This window comes from Dreissena polymorpha, chromosome 4, assembly GCF_020536995.1.
Source record: "Dreissena polymorpha isolate Duluth1 chromosome 4, UMN_Dpol_1.0, whole genome shotgun sequence".
Lineage (NCBI taxonomy): Eukaryota > Metazoa > Mollusca > Bivalvia > Myida > Dreissenidae > Dreissena > Dreissena polymorpha.
This window is the reverse complement of record NC_068358.1, coordinates 19,659,197-19,681,604: the sequence shown is the minus strand read 5'-3', so window position 1 is coordinate 19,681,604 and position 22,408 is coordinate 19,659,197. Positions and strand designations below refer to the sequence as shown.

At 35.7% G+C, this 22,408-nt stretch overlaps 1 protein-coding gene across 1 annotated transcript in view; it reads left to right on the top strand.

Annotated features, from left to right (window-relative positions):
* Window positions 1–22,408, top strand: part of LOC127879958 (trichohyalin-like) — a 97,803-nt gene that overhangs the window by 41,694 nt on the left and 33,701 nt on the right. The window contains exons 6-12 of the mRNA XM_052427097.1: window positions 2,360–2,500; window positions 4,284–4,415; window positions 5,742–5,924; window positions 7,799–7,930; window positions 8,215–8,325; window positions 11,814–12,077; window positions 14,376–14,681. Coding sequence (XP_052283057.1) covers window positions 2,360–2,500; window positions 4,284–4,415; window positions 5,742–5,924; window positions 7,799–7,930; window positions 8,215–8,325; window positions 11,814–12,077; window positions 14,376–14,681 — 1,269 coding nt within the window. The remainder of the gene's footprint in view (window positions 1–2,359; window positions 2,501–4,283; window positions 4,416–5,741; window positions 5,925–7,798; window positions 7,931–8,214; window positions 8,326–11,813; window positions 12,078–14,375; window positions 14,682–22,408) is intronic.

The window sequence follows — 22,408 nt, the reverse complement described above, 5'->3', positions numbered from 1 at the left end:
TAAGGTCAAAGGTAAAAAAAACATTTTATTATTTTTCAATGCGGCGCATTAGGGGGCATTGTGACGAGCACATCTCTGATTTTTTTTTTCAAACATGGTTAAAAAACACAAATATTTATTTTTAATATTTTATTTTTGAAATACCGTCCAACCATCCCACCCAAGAATCCCCCCTCCCCCCCCCCCCCCCAAAAAAAAAGAATAAATAAAAAAAAATTGCATTTTTGGAAGGTAATGTAATAAATGACCACACCCCACACTATACACCCCTCTCCACTCCACCTTTGTGATTGAAATTGAGATAGGTCCCTACACCTTTAAAAAGAAAAATAGATGAGCGGTCTGCACCAGAAGGCGGTGCTCTTGTTTTTTATTCATTATAACTTTATGGAGCCTTAACAAGCGCATCACTTCTTATGCCCCTCTTCAAAGAAGAAGGGGTATATTGTTTTGCTGGATGTTGGTCTACCTGTCTTTCAGTAGATCAGTTCGATTTCGATCAATAACTCGTCAACGAATTGTTCGATTGGCTTCATACTTAAGATGGGCATTCGCCTTGGACAGTAGATGACCCCTATTGAAATGGGGGTCACTAGGTGAAAGGTCATGGTCACTGTCACAATAAGTGGGGAAATTGTTTCTGATCAATAACTCATCAAAGAATCGACTGATTGGCTTGATACTAAACATGCGATTGGCCTTGGACAGTAGATGACCCCTATTGAAATTGGGGTCACTAGGTCAAAGGTCAAGGTCACTATAACACCGAGTGTGAAAATCATTTCGGATCAATGACTAATGAATTTAGAGTAAAATCGTTTCTGATCAATAATTCGTCAAATGATTTACCGATTGGCTTGATACTTCCCATACGAATTGGCCTTGGACAATAGATGACCCCTATTGAAATTGGGGTCACTAGGTCAAAGGTCAAGGTCACTGTAACACACTAAATGTGAAATTGTTTCCGATCAATAACTCGTCAACTGATTCACCGATTGGCTTGATGCACATTTGCCTTGGACAGTAGATAAGGTCAAAAGGCAAGGTCACTGTTACACACTAAGTGTGAAATTGTTTCCGATCAATAACTTGTCAACTGATTCAGGGATTGGCTTGATTCGTCTCATGTGCATTGGCCTTGGACAGTAGATGACCCCTATTCAAATTGGGGTAACTAGGTCAAAGGTCATGGTCACCGTTACAATAAGCGGGAAAATTGTTTCTGATCAATAACACGTCAACAAATTGACTGATTGGCTTGATACTTCCCATGTGCATGGGCCTTGGACAGTTGATGACCCCTTTTGAAATTTGGGTCACTAGGTCAAAGGTCAAGGTCACTGTAACTAAAAGTGTGAAAATTGTTTCCAATCAATAACTCATCAACGAATTGACCGATTGGCTTGATACTTAACATGCGCATTTGTCTTGGACAGTAGATGACCCCGATTGAAATTGGGTTCACTAGTTCAAAGCCCTGTTTGGGGGGGGGGGGCATATGTCTCTGACTGCGGAACTCTTGTTACTTCTTAGTTGTGCACTGTTTTGTATTAGACATTTCTAAGTTTCTTAAGTAAATAAATGTCTGGAGGTAATGTCACACTTATACCACATTACATATCATGGTTTATAAGTTAGTTAAAATGTTTATATCAGGATGTGAAAAGTCTTCACCATCTGACATGCATGCATAAGGGCAATTTCCCTGTGTGTGTTTTTTTTTCAAAAAGATCCTTGGATGTAATAAAAGTAAACAGTTATGTTTTATAAAAAATTTAAATATTCAATATTGGTTCTAAAAAATATGATGAAAAAAAGAAAAAAAATGTAAGTAAGTTTAAATCGTATAATATAAAAGAATAAACATTGGAAAAGTCAAATTCTTTTTAAAAAAAAGATTGCATATATTTTGTTATCTTTCATTCTGATTAAAAGAGCTGAAAACAGCACTTGCACAAGATGAGGGTATATCACATTTTGGTATGGGAATTATGGATGTATTCATTAAAAAAAAACTTCAAAATATTTTATGAATTTAAGAGCGTGTTAATATGTCCATGATGTATATTGCTCAAGACAATGAGTCAGGCTTCATGTTTCTATATGACATTGTATGCTCAGGACAGTGCTGCATGTTTCTATATGACATTTATAAGGAAGTTGCTGCATATGTTCTATATGACATTGCTGAGGACATTGCTGCATGTGTTCTATATAAAAGTGCTGTGGACAATAATACTCCATGTTTCTATATGACATTTCTGAGTATATTGCTGCATTTGTATATATGACATTTCTGTTGTGTTTTTTTTTAGATTCTTTACTGCATGACAATATTACATCTGTTTGTGTGTAGAAAGCCAAGGAAGAGCGTTACTGGGCTATGCGAGGTCGACCAGTGACTCCTCCAGGCGGTCTTAACATAGGAAACTATGATAGACAACTCAAGGAAACAGCTCCACAGAAAAAGAAAGAATATAAAGAAATGTTAGATCAGGTAGGTGTTATATCACAAAGTATTAGACAGTGTAGTGAGTGGGATGGTAGTTGTTTAAAAAAAATCCAGCCTACTAGAATGGGACTTCACAACCTTCATTACATAGAAACTTGTAATTATAAAGGCCTGTATCTTTGGGGAACCTTTTATGGGAACACCCTTGGCAAATGGATGGAAGGGCAGGAAGTTAGGCATGCGACATTCTGCTATCTAAGATGCACAGTTCTTACAGAATCTTTATAAAACTTCTGAAATTTTTTGTTGAGGCCAAGTTTTATAACCCATCAATTTGAACCGGAAACTTCAGAGTTATTGTCTTTATGTATGAAAATTGATGTTTCTGCTTGAACACTTTTCACCAAATCTTCACCAAACATTCTGCAAATATTTGTTGATATAAATGAAAGCCATGTTTGATTGCCAGGCACTAAGCACCGGATTTTTCAGATTTATTGCATTTTGTTTATTCAAAATATGAAAAATTCACTGTTTCAGCTGTTTTCACTAATTTACTTTTCCAGTTTTAGCTGGGCTGTTTTCAGAGAAAACCCGAGGTATTGTCATTGCCAGCTCGTCGTCAGACATTGGCGTCGTGCTAAAACTTTGACATTTTGCTCTTAAATCAAAGTGCTTCCACCTACAACTTTGAAACTGCATATGTAGATGCACCTTGATGAGTTCCACATGCCACATCCATTTTTGTTACTAGGTCAAAGGTCAAGGTCACTGTGACCTCTAAAAAATAAATAAAAAAAATTCTGACAAGCTTTCATTTATTAAAAATGCACCCGCAGCCGAGTGTTGGCACCCACTATGCGGTGCTCTTATTAAGGATTTATTTTTATGTCTGTGACCATGTTTTTCACAGTTTTGACAGTTATTAGTTTGTTTATTTTCACATTTGTTTTTTGATCATATATGTGATGTTGATAAATGTATACCCTCTATGACAGGTGCACAACAAGAAAAGAAAGAACTTTATTCTTATCAAATACATGTTGTGTTCATGTTATTAGTGTGTTTGTGTGTTTCAAGTCAGTGTTCCAGATTTAGGCTTCAAATGGGTAGACTAATTTCTTTAGGTCATGTCAGCTGGTCGAAATTAATACAAAACCGTAGGGAGTATGGGTCAGGCTGATTCAGGCTTTTAATAAGCTAATAAAACATAAAGATGCATGCAGCATTTAATAACACGTTAACACAATAAATATTGGACCGCGACTTTGCCAAGTAAGAAATAGAGGTGCATTTTTTTATGTCCCCCACCCACTATAGTGGGGGACATATTGTTTTTGCCCTGTCTGTTGGTTGGTTGGTCTGTTGGTTTGCGTCAACTTTAACATTTGCAATAACTTTTGCAATATTGAAGATAGCAACTTGATATTTGGCATGCATATGTATCTCATGGAGCTGCACATTTTGAGTGGTGAAAGGTCAAGGTCATCCTTCAAGGTCAAAGGTTAAATATATAGCTTCAAAGCGGCGCAAAAGGGGACATAGTGTTTCTGACAAACACATATCTTGTTTACCATTAATTTTACTTGAATTGATGTATGTGCATTTCTGTTTGAAAATATCAGAACTATATTTGTATTAAAAAGAACAGCACTTATCTGGAGCCCTGTAGAATTGCTACTAACAGTTTGTTTCAACAGAATGAGTGAACTCACAAGCCTTTCAAACACTTGTTAAAACAATTTCTAGGGGTTTCCCAATCAACATAACACCATTCACTGTTTGCCATGCAATGTCTCACAAGCACTTGTCCCTGCTGCAATTCTAGCAAAAGTCCGAACAGTTGCGGTTGCGTGCATTTGAACGCCAGGCAGAGGTGTCGCCCAGTCACGTTAATTACCGTGAGGAAGAGCGCCCTCTGGTGGGCTCTCCAAGGGACATAAACTATTACTTGCACGAGGTGAGGGTATGGCTATAGCTGCACAGTTCTCTCTGTCCTTTGTAGATAGTTTTTCATGCTATGGAGTTATCTACCTTAGAAGGTATTGTGTCTTGTTATGGTTGTGTTTTCTGGCTTTGAAGATATTCTCTAAACTTTTCTGTCACATTTTTTCTTTGAATGGAAGCCCTTATTCCGAGCTTGTAAATTTCTATGATTATTACTACTATTTGATGAACAGCAAATTTGTCAGCACTGTTAGAAAATTTTGAAAAAATTCTAGGGTTCATTACTTCATAAGTTTATCTTGTTTATTTGGCTTCATAATCAAATATCGTGAATCTTAGTATAATTTTTACATTATATATTTTTTATTTTTCGTTTTTTTATTTTAAATGGGGCATAGTATGGGAATGGAACAGTTGTTGTGGGCTTGCAGTTGGGAGGGCAGTAATTTGGCACCTTTCAGAACAAAAGTGTTAATTTAATATATGAACTCAAATAGTTGAAATGGTGTCATTATGAAACTTGGTTATCATGTTTATGGAAATAATATATTTGCCAAGTTCGATTATCAACAAGATCTCATGAAACACCTGCATCCCAAAATTAGCCAAATTTACCTTGTCTGAGCTTGTCACGTAGCGTTAATTCTTTAGTTTCTTTATCCCTATGTTTAGCTTTAAAGTTCATAAGGGAGGTGCATGATTTCTAAAGTGTTTCTTCTTGCTACATCTTTTTATGCCCCGGATCGATAGATTGGGGGTATATTGTTTTTGGCCTGTCTGTCTGTTTCAAAACTTTATCCTTGGTTAAAGTTTAGCGATAACTATTGCAATATTGAAGATAGCAACTTCATATTAGGTATGCATGTGTATCTCATGGAGCTGCACATTTTGAGTGGTTTAAGGTCAATGTCAAGGTCATCCTTTAAGGTTATAGGTCAAAAAACAAAATCCAAGGGAAGTAACAAGCTTTAAAGGGAGATAATTTTTATTTTATATCATTTGGCAGGTACAGATCTTTTTCACAAGGGAAGTAATATTTTTTAAAGGGATGTAATAAACAAAAAAAAATCAAAGCGGCGCAGTAGGGGGCATTGTGTTTCCGACAAACACATTTCTTGTTTATATTTGCACCCCATTATTTTTTCTAGATGAAACACAACTCCTTTCTTGTCGTTTAATGTGGATACGTCATTTCTTTTTGAAGTGAAATGTATTGCATATCATGATATTTATATTAACCATTATACCACAAACATAAAACATTCCATGTTTAAGAACACATGTGTATGGCTTAGAAAAGCACTTGCTAATTGCAAAGCACTCCTCTTGCAAAGCACAGAAGGAGGAGAAAAGAGACAAGTTTAGACGAGATTTAAAAGCCCGCCCTGCTCGTCAGAGACGACCCTCAGACAACGATACTCAACTAATCTCTTACTCCGAGGATCCGCATTTCAAAGTGTTTTTAGAAGTGGAGCGTGAAAAACGCCGGGACCAGAAACGTTATGCTGATGAACTTCTGCAGGTACCCAGAGCTGCTGGCTTCCTAGAGCGCCATATGTACCCATAGAGGCTCACAGTTATTCCTTGTATTCTGTAATAGAGGCTTGATAGCTAGCTAGACTACGATCTTACACCAAAGATGGCTGCTTGTCACTTCATGTGATGACTTCCAATAGGTTTTTCAAAAAACTTCTATGCATATTGTACTGTTTTGATTTCAGAAGAAGCATAGGTTGGAAAATGACCATGCCAGTTCTTGCCAGTACTCCATATATTATCAGATTTCCAACCAAAAACACTGGTTTCATGTTCAATCATCAACAATTTAGTTGTGCATCACACACTATCCTTTTTCTCTTTGCTTTGAAATTTTGACTTTCTGTTGATTAAATTGCCAATTAAATATAACTACTATTTTCTTGCTTGGAAATATATTTCTGACAGGGATATGGCATAGTTTGTATAGATTTATTAACAAAATATCACTTAAAAAATCATGCTGTCTGACCTTTTTACCAGACAACTACAACTAAAATGTTATCTATGCCAAGTACATCTTTAATGTGTTTTTTTTTTTCTTTTTATTGCAGCAAACTTAATCAACAACTTGGTTGCAATGGGATTGGGTTTCATAAGTGTGAAAAAAGATTAGCTAAAGTGACTGCATCTGCAAAAAGCTTGTGTTGCTCTGGCAATAGTTGCCATGACAATAAAGGCCATCTAATTCCAATTCATTTGTTGCCACTGTTTACTGATCACAGACAACTTGGACATACATGGTTTCCCATGTTCTGTCAACAACAGAATCTTGCTATAAATCGTGCCAATCTGTTAGCAATGACATGTTGTTTATGTTTACGCAAATTGTTTTCCCACGAAGCACTTTTCACAGCAGTTACATGTATACTAGTACATGACAGTATTAGTAGCTCAGATAGATAATGCAGTTCTAAATATATCTCTGGGAGTAGTGAAGCATATAAGCATATTTTTTGCAAATTGTTTTTATTTTATAACCATGTCTATTAAACAAGCTGTTATCTAGCTTACTATTTTGTATGTAATGCGCTAGTCATCTATACTGACACTTACTAACACATATTGACATCAATTACTGTTTATTTTATCTGTGTGTTACGTTAAAGTGGAATGTTACCTATCTGTATTTAGTAGGTTGCACCTCAAAGTTACATTTCATAACAGGTGGGAACAAAAGTTATGAACAAATTCATATTCTCTTATTCTTTACAATATGTTTTAAGAGTCCTGCATTGCATTAACTACAGAATTTTAGTAAGTCATGCAATCTGTTCAGAGTAACAATATAGTTAAATTGTGAGTGTATAGTTGAGCATTAAACACTTGATTTAGAATTAAATGAAAAAATAAAAATTCTTGTACCAAAAAACAAAGAAATGTTTATGGAGTCATTTGAATTGTCATTAAATTGTTTTTATCACATATTGGCTTGATAACTAGACATTTTTTGTATACCTTTGGACAATTCTAGGTTCTGATTGCTGTTGTGACCATCATGCGAAGGCTTATAAGAAGTGATATGCCTATCAATCATGTTCTGGAGTTGAAACAAATATTTGCAGATACAACAAAAACAATATTGTTACCTTAGATTAAAGTGACCTAAATGGGCTGAAGGAAATTTTTTCAAAGAAACTGTCTTTAAAGTCTACTGGTTATATTGCAGACTTATTGTGGACTTATTGTTATATAAACTGTTTTGCAGATCTGTGAAAAAGTGATTTTGACCAAGGACTGCGTCCGTTGTCAATATGATTTTTGCAAAGGTCTGCAAATAGTGAATACACATAGACATCAGTCTATAATTGTACAATATATGACCCATATCAAACAATGTGATTTTACATATTCTTGCAGCAACAGAGAGAGCACATGTACCTTAGAGCACGACAGGAACCTGAAGTGTCTGTGATGGATAGGTCCGGCCCTCCAGCCCAGTATGTGCCCACAAAACCACCCCCAGGACCTGGATACAGGCCCAGAGAGGAGGTAGGGGGCTTGCTTAGTGTGGTGTAACCTGTAAGCTCCACTCCCTTGCACACTTGTTTGAAATGGTGCATGGTGTTTATTACTCACTTTCTACTTCACACATTAATAATGAAAATTAAGAACTAATAAGCTCTAATTTGGTATCAAATAATCATTTATATTTATTAATCTATTAACATGAAAATTTTATTTCTTAAAAGTGATCAGGTGTTTGGTTTTAACAATTCATTGTATCAATACTGGTGTTGATCGTTTTTGAAATGCTGTTACCGTTACCATGGCAGCTTGCTCGGCAGATCCCCGCGTACTGGAACGATGGGCAGCAGTCACGGGGCCCCCACTCCCTTGACTCCGAGCCCCCTCATTCACACATGTCTCACACTGGCACCCCATTGGTAACACCCACTTTCTTGAACACTCTCACCTCGTACACTTGTAGAGCCCTATTTCAGATGTGCAATCTGTGCTTCCTGCTTCCATACATAGGCTCTTTCCTTGCTTTCCTGCTTCATGATAGTTTTAGGTCCCAGAATATTAATTATGGAATTCAAAGTCATGGCGAGCGTTTGTCCATTAGTAATGAACAATAAGGGCTCCGTATTAATCATACTTATAGGCTACAGAATCAGGACTTTTATTGAGCTCAAGGTTAGGATCACTTTATGCTATAGCATAAGAATAGTTATGGAGTCCTGAATAAGGATAATAATGGGCTCCTAAGTCATGATAATTATGAGCTTAGAATCTAGATAAGTATTAACACAGAATCATTCGGACTAAGAACTCCCGAATCATGATGATTTAGGGCTTCAACATTTGCATAATTATGGGCTCTTGAATCAGAATAAGTATGGACTCCTCTGTCATGATTTTTCAGGGCTTGTTCAGCAGCATGATTATGGGCTCCGGAACCTGAATACTAATGGACTTCTGAGCCATGATAATTAAGGGCCTGCACATCTGCATAATAAGGGGCTCCGTATCCCGAATAATTATGGAATCCTGAGTCATGATAATATACAACTTTAACATCTTCATAAATATAGGCTCCAGAATCCGAATAATAATGGACTTCTGAGTCATGATATTTTGGGCTTGAACATTTGCAGAGTAATGGGCTCCAGAATCAAGGTAATAATGAACTCCTAAGTCTTGATAATTTAGGGATGCACATTTGCGCAATTATGGGCTCCAGAATTAGGAAAATTATGGACCACTAAGACATGATAATGCTAGGCTTGCACATCTGCAGAATTATGCGCCCTAGAATCAGGATAAGAATGGACTCAGTTATAAGTATTCCAGAAATGGTTAATTGGTATATCTTTGTGAAGGTTCTTTCTTTTGCTTATGCCAAGTAGATTCTTTTAATAATGTAGAAGATTATCACTTTTGTATTGTTATTGTAGACCTACAGGTTTTCAAATACAGAAACAAACATAATTTCCCTATACAATTTTTGCATAAGTATTACATGTTACTCAGAACAACTTAAAAATAACTGCATCAGAGTTGGCACACACATTTTTATGTTTTTGTCACATATATAATATATATATATATATATATATATATATATATATATATATATATATATATATATATTTATATTTATATATATATATATATATATATATATATATATATATATATATATATATATATATATATATATATATATTCACACATATGGCCAGTTACGGGGTCTCTGATTTAGAAATAGGTTATGGGGTTCCCACTTTAAATACATGTATCTCCATACCCTTTTTTATCCGATATAAACACGAATTAAGGTATATAGGGGTACCTACTATTATTATTGTATATAAATACGTCATTTATTTAACGTCTTATACAAGGAAATATATAGCGAACTTATTTGCGAGGTATATACAATTTCAATTTCAGACCTGATTGTGGTTTTCGATTTAAGACCTTATTGTGAGATTTGATTGCATTACCTCCCCTACACCCCCCTCATAGTAATTAAAGGAGCCTAGATTGCGGGGTTGTATATAGACCCCGTTTTTTATATTGACCTCGTAAGTACAGTCTGAAAACTACAGAGACCGCGTAACTGGCACTATGTATTGGTATATATATATATATATATATATATATATATATATATATATATATATTTATATATATATATAAACATACTATTGACTCGATATTTCCCAAAAGTCTGTTCCTACATGTTAAAAACTCTAAAAATGTATTTTAGAAATGCATTTTTATGTCCCCCACCCACTATAGTGGGGGACATATTGTTTTTGCCCTGTCTGTTGGAGACTGTTGGTCTGTTGGTCTGTTGGTTGGTTGGTTTGCGCCAACTTTAACATTTGCAATAACATTTGCAATATTAAAGATAGCAACTTGATATTTGGCATGCATATGTATCTCATGGAGCTGCACATTTTGAGTGGTGAAAGGTCAAGGTCAAGGTCATCTTTCAAGGTCAGAGGTCAAATATATGTGGCCAAAATCGCTAATTTTATGAATACTTTTGCAATATTGAAGATAGCAACTTGATATTTGGCATGCATGTGTATCTCATGGAGCCGCACATTTTGAGTGGTGAAAGGTCAAGGTCATCCTTCAAGGTCAAAGGTAAAAAAATAAATAAATTAATTAAAATAAAGCGGCGCAGAAGGAGACATAGTGTTTCTGACAAACACATTTCTTGTTGGATTTAAGTCTGGTCTGTGAAGTTTTCAAAATAATAAAGAACAATGGAAATGCACTTACTTTTTTTATGGACATTTTGTGCTGAAAGTGTTTGTAGGTAGCTTATACATGTATATACATCTAGGTTAGGATTTCATACCGGACAAGTCAGGTCAAGATCAAGGTCACTGTTTCAAAAAATACAAAATCTGTTTCCATACAATATAGTGAGTTTTTATGATGGTAATATCATGAAATTTTGTTATTTTGGTAGCTAACATGCAGACAGAGCTTGGTATTGCATTTGAGATCAGTAGGATGAAAGACCAGGTCACTATTACCTAAAATAGAAACACTCGTTTCCACTCAATACGTTGGGTTCGTCTAGCAGTTTTTTGTGCTGAAATTGTGTGTGTAGGTAGCTTATATGAAGACCTAGATTGCTTAAATTATGTGCTATAAATACATTTTGTTTTAAATTTTAAGTATTTTTTATTTTGTTCAGAATGATTTTTCATTCACTGACCTTTTTTTGAGTTGATATTCTCTTTTCTAGTAGATTCAGTAAAATCTTGTGTGCGAAGTTGTAATTTTATAAAAAATAATTATACCCCAATAACGATTCAATATAATATTCTGGAAACACCACGGATGTCTTTCCGTCTGTCTGTCTGTCTGTTTATGTGTGTGTCTATCTTAAGACTCAAATTTCAATGTACAAAAAAAAATGCAGGAATTGCTCCTTATATGAAGCTGTGTGGGGGAGATGTTTATCGTCCTACATGCCATGCAGCGTCAGGGGGTATTCTTAGCCAGTAGTCACTAGTGTGACAAAATCTAATTTGATGTTGTTGTTTTAGATAAATTACAGCCTCGCTTTCTAAAAGTAAACTGAAATATCTCTTGATGTCATATAATGATTGAAAACAAAATAGAGTTTGTTATTTATACTAACATGTAATTGAGTACTTGAATTTAATACAGCCAAGACATGATTGCTATATTGTTATCTTACATAGTTGAGGTAATCAGCAAATAATTTTTCTTTAGTGTTTGCACTCACATCCTTATCCTTTTCTGACCATTTATTTACTACACAAACCTAACATGTTCCCATTAACTTTAACCCACAAGAACTTCAATTCACAACAATGACCCACTCTGCATTAATGCATGCACCAGCTTTCTGCACGATTTAACCATTTGTGTTTAGGCGTTTAAAACTGATCAGGGCAGACGACCCATACCAGAACGTCCACGCCATGGACAACCTCCGTATCACGGGGAAAAGAACGAGGAACTTGAGAAAACCTTGCAAAAAACAGTAGAACAAGGTCAAGGTCATTTTCAGCCGGCAAGTACGCCCCCAAGACCAAAGAATACCGAGCAACAGAGGACGCCGCCTGAGTGGCTCTCTAATGGCCTCGGTCCTGAACAGAAAGAAGAGGATCTAGTTGCGACTGTCGGCACGCCACTGGTAAATGCTCCATGTGGTCAGAGACCTTGTAGTTGCTGGATTCATCTTGAAGAAGGACACTTACGCATGTGAACACATTTAGTTTTAGTCCCATACTAATTTTCACATTTCTTAACTCTCCCCTGTTTTTTTGTTGCGTGTTCCTATAACTTCACTTCTATGTATAATTTTCCAAAATTAAATATTTTTTTTATGTATTATTACATAATTTACGCTTCTAAAACATTCACATTTATTTATGTTCAGTTGTCTGAATGAATTTTATTTATCTATGTACTGTGAAACCATTTATTTTCGTCAGCACGAAATTTCGTCCTTTTCAAAAAAATGACTATTTCATCAGCACTTAAATTCGTCCATTTCTGGTTTTGAAAAAAAATCGTCCGATTTGTTTGTAATGTTTGTAATACATGTAATACGCGGTTTCGTGTTCGCTAAATAAAATTCCATTTTCACAAATAAAACAAAATTTACACTTGTGCATTTTTCATGAGTATGGTATTTAGTCTGAATGACCTTAGTTTCATTAAAATTTGGTCAATGCAGTTATCAAACTTGTTCTATTATACGAAAGAGGATCTAGTTTGTTAAGTGTTTTTTTTAACCAGGTTTTCCGAAGGAAAAAACTGGTTATTAGATTGGCGAATGCGGGCGGGCTGGCTGGCGGGCTGGCTGGCTGGCTGGCTGGCGGGCTGGCGGGCTGGCGGAATAAGCTTGTCCGGGCCATAACTATGTCGTTCATTGTCAGATTTTAAAATCATTTGGCGCATTTGTTCACCATCATTGGACGGTGTGTCGCGCGAAATAATTACGTCGATATCTCCAAGGTCAAGGTCACACTTTGAGTTCAAAGGTCAAAAATGGCCATAAATGAGCTTGTCCGAGCCATAACTATGTCGTTCATCGTCAGATTTTAAAATCATTTGGCACATTTGTTCACCATCATTGGACGGTGTGTCGCGCGAAATAATTACGTCGATATCTCCAAGGTCAAGGTCACACTTTGAGTTCAAAGGTCAAAAATGGCCATAAATGAGCTTGTCCTGGCCATAACTATGTCATTCATTGTGAGATTTTAAAATCATTTGGCACATTTGTTCACCATCATGGGACGGTGTGTCCCACGAAAGAATCACGTCAATATCTCCAATGTCAAGGTCGCCACGACTAAAAATAGATTTAAAAAAAAAAAAAAAACTTACAAAGGGGGTTAATTTTTTTTGGTCATTTCAAATGTTCAGTTTGAGTTTTCTCCCTTTATCAGATTTTTTTTTCACAATGAAAACCTGGTTTTGTGACAATTTTGTCCCTTGTTTTCTGAATGGAACGCTGCATTATTGATAAACAACAGTATTAAATCTATAAAAAAAAAGTTTTTGTTATAAAAAAACCCAAAGGTACGGGTTTTTATGTATATGTACAAAAATAGTAGATGCAGTTAAAACCAAACAACCAAACACAAATCAATATGTTCTTTATTAATTTGTAATAAAAGCGCGGAATATATTTCAGTCAGGTGTTGATCACACATCGTCATATTTTAATTGCGTTTAATAGTATTGTCTTTAATCCGGATTCGCCGCGTGTTGGCTGTATAATCTGCAACACCCCTGAAAAACACAATACACACAATGGGTAATAAAGTTGTGAACAATTAGCGCTAATCAACACTATTATACCTTAACGAAGTCGACGTATTCGATACAGCCTTATTGCATTCGCGTTTTACAGGAAATGTCAGTTGTCAGTACACTGTATAATGTACACCCCTTTGTGTCAAAACCGGATTTAACTTGAGTCTGAATAGTCGACTGTTTCATGTTCTTTGTATCAATACCATCGGGGGGTATCTGTACTATAAGTATACTAGTCAACAAACAAGGTGCGCGCTTCCGCATATGGGTATTCGGACGTTTAAAAAATTGACATTTAGCATTATAACACGTTTTTTTTTCACTATTTCTTTACTTGCAAAAAATACTAGTGGCTTATAACTTACCTTGCAATCTTTTTTTACTCGCATTTTGCGAGTGTGCGAGTGTTAATTTCGAGCCCTGTGTATATGCGTGGATTACGCTGGATTTAAATGCCTCATGCCAACGGTAATTCAGTCTTATTTGTTTCAAATATGCGACATGATTGTTCGTTAGGATCTTGAATTCGTCCATCGGTAGAAGGACGAAAAAGACGAAAATTAATGTCTGACGAATAATAATTGTTTCACAGTATTTTATTTGTCTATTTCCATTTCACTTACTGTTCACCCAGTGTGTTGGTTGCACGTGTTCCCATTTACAGGCATTCAAAACCGGTTACCGTCCCTCACACCAGCCCCCCTTACCCATGACCGACCCGGCACTCAAGCAAGCACCCTTGCAAGATAATCAGCGACCCGTTTACAACGACCTTGACCTGAACACAGATAGACCAAGGTCACGCCCGAGGTCACGCCCGAGGTCCAGAGGGTCTCAAGAGCAGACAAACCAGACATCCCCGCGCCGACAGAAAGCTACATTGTATGTGGATAATGAAGAAGTGTTAGCCAACCGAGAGAAGGCCAGCAAGGAACGCCAATTGGAGTATAACGAGTTTCTAAGGTCAAAGGTTGGTCTAGTGAATGGTCTATTAATCTTTATAGGACCTGTTTAGATTGTGTCCCATGTGGTAACAATAGCCAAGCACACTGCACAGCTCACATTATAGTTCTGGAGGTTGGTTTACACGAGTGTAAGTAAAATATTAGAAATCGTATCAGGGTCTATGTACACCAGGCTTCTTTGGAAAAGATAAGTTGCTTGCATTTTTTTGCATTAATTGATACACTTTAAATGTGTAAGCTTTCATGCACAACATGCACAACATGCAAGAGTGAGTTCTATAAAATAATACCAAAGCCTTGCAGCTCCTTTTTTTTTAATTCATGGTTTCTAGCAAATGTGTAAATCCATTTAAGTTTTAGTGACTTTCAAATTGTCTTAATTGTTTTGCATTTAATCATTTTGTTACCTTAAATTAATACTTTTTTCACTAAATAAGTATAATTGAGTCATATCTTATCTCACCTGAAAGCTCTGAAAATACTTGCATTTTCAGTTTTGTGAATGATATGATTTACTCTTATTTATATTAAACATTCTTGTGTGCATTAAGGATTTGTTTAAGCATATCTTTTTCATCCAAATGATAAAGATGCAACAACTGTCATTGGGTTGATTCATTCTACCACTTTCTTTAGTAATTAGCTCACCTGAGCTAAAGTAGGATAGAAGGGGGAGTAGAATACCTTGTTGTGCGTTATCTGTTAGTAATTAGCCAGTTCAATAACTGTTGTTACCCACCCTGAAAATTACCCCCCTTTACCGCTCTTCGCAGAGGAGGTAATTCATCAATTTCCGGTGGTTAGCAAAGAAAATTGCGCAATGGATGACTCGTCAAATCTGGGACACAAATCAACCGAGAAAAATAGGGAATTACTGCTGTATTTGCAGTAATTATCGTGGAAAACTAGTAGATGGGAAACAAGTGAGGTAACATAGATTTCCAGCCGACGAAAAAGTGAGAAAAATATGGATAAAAAGACTGTAAACTGTCAGCAGTGGCTTCGTTTTGAAGATCAACAACGATCGGCTGTGTTCAGCGGAGGTATGTGAATTCTTATTCGTTGAAATGTATTTGATTTTCAGTGATGGATATTAAAGGGACTATGACTATCAAAAAATTTTATGACGAATCTGCTTTATTATAAATTTATGTAATTATAAGAAATTTAAGAACATAGCAATGTAATGTTTGTTAAGTATGTTTTGTGCTTAAAAAGTTGTGTTTGAAATTACATTCAAAATTTCTGAATCTTAATCATTTTAAAAAGGTTTTGCTAGTTAAATACTCTTAAACATCGATGCTCTTTTAAAAAAGGGGCAGGCCAAAGCGGCCCCACGTAAGATCGGCCACAGTGTGTATAAAACTGACACCAATATCAATATATTTAATAATCGTGTTATAAAAGAAAATATGTTTTAGGAGAGTATATAGAAGTTCTTATCTTTCTAACTAAAACATGCTTTTTGCTTTTGCAAGTGTTTAGAATAAATGGAACACTAGGGTAACAAAATTTATTATGTATTATGTTCTGCCGCACTGTAAGCATTATGTGTTTTCATTAAGTTCTGGTATTAATCACACTTGAACTAAGAATAAGTTGACCTTCAACACATTGAAGAAATAAAGATACATTAATATTGAATAATTGAAATTCTTAGCATTAAATTAATTTTTTTTACTTATATTTATATTTTAAGGTTGAGTAAGAAAGTGTTGCAACAGAAGCATCTGCAATCCTGCAAGAAAACGAAGAGAGCCGGGATAGTGATTGCAATGAAAACACTTCCCTGAACTCCAGTTTTGTCTACTAGCATGTGTCTGTTCAAATGCATGACTATATCACTAGTTCCGAGAAGGAAACATGTACTGTGACACAGACTCTACCATTAAGCTGATACAAACGGAGTGGAAAATGTGTGACATGGCTACTCAAACTGATCTACACATATCATTGTACCAAAAAGTTACTTGTGACACATCTACACAAACTGATATGAATAACTGTAGTACTGAAATCGGAATTCAGTGCAACAAACCGGAATTGGTTGCTGAAGACATTGTAAGTGATGACATGTGTATGTTTTACACTGGATTGCCAAACAAGGAAGTTTTCATGATCATGAAATGGGGATCGACTGGTTGATGAATTTTTATTAGTTCTGATGCGTTTGAGACTTGGTTTGCTTTTAGAGGACTAGGCATACAGATTCCGCATTTCAAAATCAACGTGCAGTAACATTAATAAGCAGTGGATCATGTACTTAAGTGTGAAATTGTCATCAATGATACCATGGATATCTCGCAGGGCTATATGAGATAAAATGCCAAATAAATTTAAGAAGAAGTACTCAAACTGCAGAGTAATAATAGACTGCACAGAATTTTATACTCAAAATCCACAATCATTGGCTGCCAAAACATTACTCTACTCACACTACAAATCACACATGACAAATAAGGCCTTAATTGAAATTAGTCCCACTGGTGTGATAACATTTGTGTCAGATTTGTGGAGTGGTGGAATTAGCGATAAACAAATCACTATAAAAAGTGGTCTGCTGGAACTCTGCGAGGCTGGAGATGCAGTTATGGCGGACAAAGGATTTTTAATATCGGACTTGACAACACCAAGGGGGTTACACCTAATCATTCCACACATAAAATTTCAGCGCTTCAATCGCCAACAGGTGGAAGAAACAAGAGGAATCGCCAATCTTCGCATAGATGTGGAATGTGCCATGGAACATTTGAAGAATTTCCGCATTTTTCAAGGGGTTATGCCCATCACTATGTCAAAACAAGCATCGCATATACTCAAGATATGTGCTGCCTTGTTAAATGTACATCCTCCCTTAATACAGGATCACTAAATGTCAGAGTAATTCTGTAATGCCATACAGTACAGCCAAAGCCGAACAAACGTATTTCACGATCCGCGTTGGCAAGGCGAAACGAGTCGATGCCGCGTCAGTCGTTGAAGCTGCGTCAGTATGCGGCGGCAAGTCGCATTTCGCCGCGAAACTTCGCATCTGTCCGCCGAGGCATGCTGCGGTCCGCGACATGATGCCGAGTCGATGCGATGATGAAATATATTTTTTTTTAATTATTAGTTACATGTAGTTAACAAATTTTGAAAGAACAATTATAATAATAATTAAAATCATAATAAATTTATTGTGCGCGGATTGTATTAGCATATACATGTAAGCATAGTTAATGTGTCTGGCCAATTATTAAGTTTGTTTCCCGCGTATGTATTTCACACATAAACAAGGTCACGTAATTATGTTTTCGCACATACAAGTGGTCAAGGCTCCAGCATATGGTGGATTTATAAATTAATTGCATTTTGATTCCGCTATTATATCTTAGCTGAGAAAATTAGCAGTTTGAAGCCACATCAATAATCAAGACGGTGACGACGTATTTGTAGTTTTGTTAATTATCAGCTTATTACAACTATTGTTTGAATATGCGTATATAAACACGTTTTATTTTGTTCATATTATACAGTTAATATCGCTACTAATTACCCGATAATCCCGTATATTCCAGTTTTAAAGCAAATGCTGGTAAATATTTACGATACACAAACATTCTCGATATTTCCTTAAGAATCAAATACATTTGGGCATTTGTTACTATTTATAGAGATGATGAAATAACGTCTAATCGGGGCGTTTTTTTTTCTCCACTGAACACGCGATTTACGCCTGACGTGATGTTCATGTATTTATACAACACAAAATACACCCAAACTTTCCAAACGACGTTCTACATGTCTGCATAATTTTCGCGCGCTTTTTATGAAACAAAGGATATTTTAGCACTGTTTATTTGACGCTAGAATTTGCCAAAGGACGCGTTAGCATTAAAATTCTGAAGTGTGTTTCGGATTACAAATATAATAATGATAATCGAACGAAACATAAACAGTTGCGCGTAATTAATTCTACGCTACACATACATATATGTACATGTAGGTGGATATCTTTTAACTCGATCCGCCGCGTACGTATGCGGCGGATTTACTCCGCGAAAGTACGCGAGGTTAATACAGACTCGGCGTCGTTGCGCGGATCGATGCCGAGTGCCACAGCGATACGCCGCGTGAACACACGATTCGGCCGCCGCGGACTAATAATCTGGCCGTGGCGTAGCCGCGGATTATGTTTGTGCCGCTTTGGCTGTACTGTACACATCTGCATTCAATGACTTAAATGCTTTGAAATAGTTCATATGTTCATTAACAGTTATTTTACTATTGTAACTTTTTTATTTGTTTGATTTAATTCTTAACCCATTTATGCCTAGTGGACTCTCCCATCCATCTAAATTGGATCAATTTATTTCCAAAATTAGGTATGTCTAGTATTATTATGTCTATATTTAGAATAATTCTTACAGAAATTCCTTTAAGCAAACAGCGTAGATCAAGATGAGAAGCCGCATCATGCGATGTCTCATCAAGTCTACGCTGTTTGCCTAGGCCTTTTTTCTAGACGCTAGGCATAAATGGGTTAATGCAGGTATGTTTCAAGGGATTTATTTCTGAATTGTGGGAACTCTTAAATGGACATATCAACAGTATAACAGCAAGTATTCAAAAACAAACATTAAGTCATTTGAATAAAAAATCATAAGTAACAACACTTTTTCGGCGTAAGCTGAATTAAGCCAGCTTTTCACCTCTCCTGACCTTTGTAAGTGTCCAATAAAATTCAAATAAAATTTCCCGCGGCTAGGTACGAATGAATACACTTCATTTATTCCATTGGCTGATTTGAGTATTCCACCAGAACATTGGAAACATATCCGCGTCTTTGTAACACTGTTTTACTGCATGAAACAATTTTATTTCTAATGAAAAGGCTTAATAGATAGAACAGTTTTATACTCAATTCTCGACATAAATACAGTTTGTGCGTACACCTTTTATTTTCAGAGAATTACCAGCGCAACGCGTTTATATTTAAAGGCTATGTTCTCATATTTAGTACTTACTTCCATATTCTTGTCAACATGTTAACATGTAAAAGTATAAAGAGCAGTGGAAGCGAGGCCTCACTTTAATACATTGCATTTCAACCCGGGTCAATTCGCGGCCAGTGTATGAATGTCAGAGTTTATATACAGGTCATCTCCGGAGTTCGCGGCCAGTAAAATAATAGTTATATAATAAATACGCTATCCGTGAACTAGGTGACCTGGAATTTTCTTTAGACCAGAAATATGTAGATTCTTAATGTGTTTTCAACAAAACAATGATAAATATTATTTTTGATTAATTTAACAATAATTATTCTACCATATTGACCAATGTATTAAGCATGAGCGCGATGATTATCGATACTGTTAATAATCGAATCAAACCACTAAAACAGGTTTGTTCGAAGAACGCGCCTATAAATACGGATACTTCTCGTGTGGCCGGTTGACTCGTATGTTTTAATTTCACTTCCATTCTTCTTTTGGTTTTCTGTTTTGTATCTATAGGTTTATGACCAGCAATATGTAAAAATGTAAAATAAGCCGCGAAAACTCCGCGTAACATCCCGTACTGCGTGTGATGCAGCTAAGAACTGCACAGAAAAAAGACATTCGCTATCCTTGATCTCATTCATTGAACTATCAACGCCGTATATCTTTTTTAAAGATATTTCTTGTTTAATTAAATCTGAAAGAGTTCTGTTAAATGTTTGTTTTTTCAGAAATTAAAATACATTTTCTAGCTGTTGATATCCCCTTTAAGACAATTAAACAAAGCTTATTCAAAATAATTTGTTGTAAAATCATTAGTTTTATCAAATTATTTTAAAAATGAATTCACCCTTTACCGGGATTTTCATAGATACTTATTTTTACGCATTTGTATTCCCTTAAAAAGTTAAATTAAATTAAAGACCTTTCTTACTAGATTCAAATTTTAAAGGCTTCATTTCCAACCCTTACATACTCATGAGAGGCAAACAGCATAAAACCTGAACAGTCTGTGAGTTACTCGCAGGCTGTTCTGGTTTTATGCTGTTTGCACATAGCCATTTTAATTTCTCTTCTGAGTGGGAAAGGGTTAAAGAAGTATTCTAAACATGCTGCTGACATTTTGCAACTTTGCATTATTTGTTTGAATATTTAATGCGCTATATTTGTTTTGTTTGTTAATTTATTTGTTGTTCCTTGCATTGATAATGAATAAAGATACAAGTACCATTCTTAGTATATTTTGTGATAAGGCCCAAACAAAAAGTAATGTGTTTCAGGCAATTAAAGATATCTGTGCCAAGCTGGGTTTTTCGTTATGAGCTAAACTTCATTTATTATAAGTGCTTTTATGGAACTCTTCATTTTAAGACTAAATCTGGCAAAGCCTTATCTGTTCTTTTTTTTTGAGCATTGCCTGTAACACATACTTGTTTATATTTGGCCATCTGTGTATGCTATCAAGTTACAACCTTATGATATTAAGATGAATGTTGTATTCACTCAAAATAAAAACACAAATTAGGACATATCAATTTTTATTACCAGCATTTAAAAACAAAACAACAACACATTACATGTTGAAAACATACATAGAAGTAAGAATATATTTAATAAATGGACCTCAATATATTCAAATGACATATTATGAATGACCAATGATTGTCTAATTTACCGTCTTTTATGATTTTATCAAATTCAACTTTTAATATTACACAAGCAATATAAATTCAATGAATGAATCAATCCATGATTCACACAGTTTGAAGATTCCATTTACACAAGTTCCTTTCCTCGTTTAATGCGCCCCGTAAAGAATTCAGGAACAACATACTGTTCGTAAAACAAATTCAAGTTTGATAACATTTCTTTCCAGAAACTTGCATCAAAGGGAATTCTTTTGACATAATGTCCTTTCAATGTCCATATGAAGAAGTCACACCAATGTCATCCAGTCAGTGTCATCTGACCTTGGATTTGGTAATGGAAAGAATGTGTCTTTTTTTATGAAATCTTTCGTTTGAGCACGGAACAACAAAAGGATTTGTCTTGACAGGCCTCATAAACAGTAGCATTCCTATGTTTGTATGGACATTTAATTTCCAAAACACCACTCCTGTCCTTGCACTTTTCTCAACAGTCCACTAAACCATCAGGACTTGTCCCTAAAAGTGGGTGATCTGCATTGATAACAAGTCCAGACCCAAAAACCTTCAATCCAGGATGTGATGTCTGAATGATATTCTGGTAAACTTGACCTGCTGCTGCTTCATGGTTCCTCCCCCACCTTGTAGCTTCAGTATCAAATGAATAATAGTTCATGATGTTTGTTATGATACTATCAGGTTTTGTAGCCACTTTCTTCTTACATACAGTCCCAAACATAGAACTTGTAATGCGCCCTATCCTAGCTTCCATCCATGTGTTGTTCTTGCTTTGACCTTTTGTCATTTTTTCTATTCATACACAGTCCTCGCTTGTTATATGAAATGATGACATAATGGTTTTGGAACGCTTCTTTACAGACTGGGTTCTCTATGTTTACACTGTCACGATACATAAATGGAACTGTATGCAAATTTGGGACTCTTAAATCCTCTGTTTGTTGCACAATTTCTTTTCCAGTCTCCATACTTAACAGCAATGCTGCATTAGGTGCACAGCTCTTTAATTTAAGACACAGTGATTGAAGATTCAGCGGTTTTACACGGTCCATTGTACATGTATTCAGTTGTTGCTTGTGTTTAGGT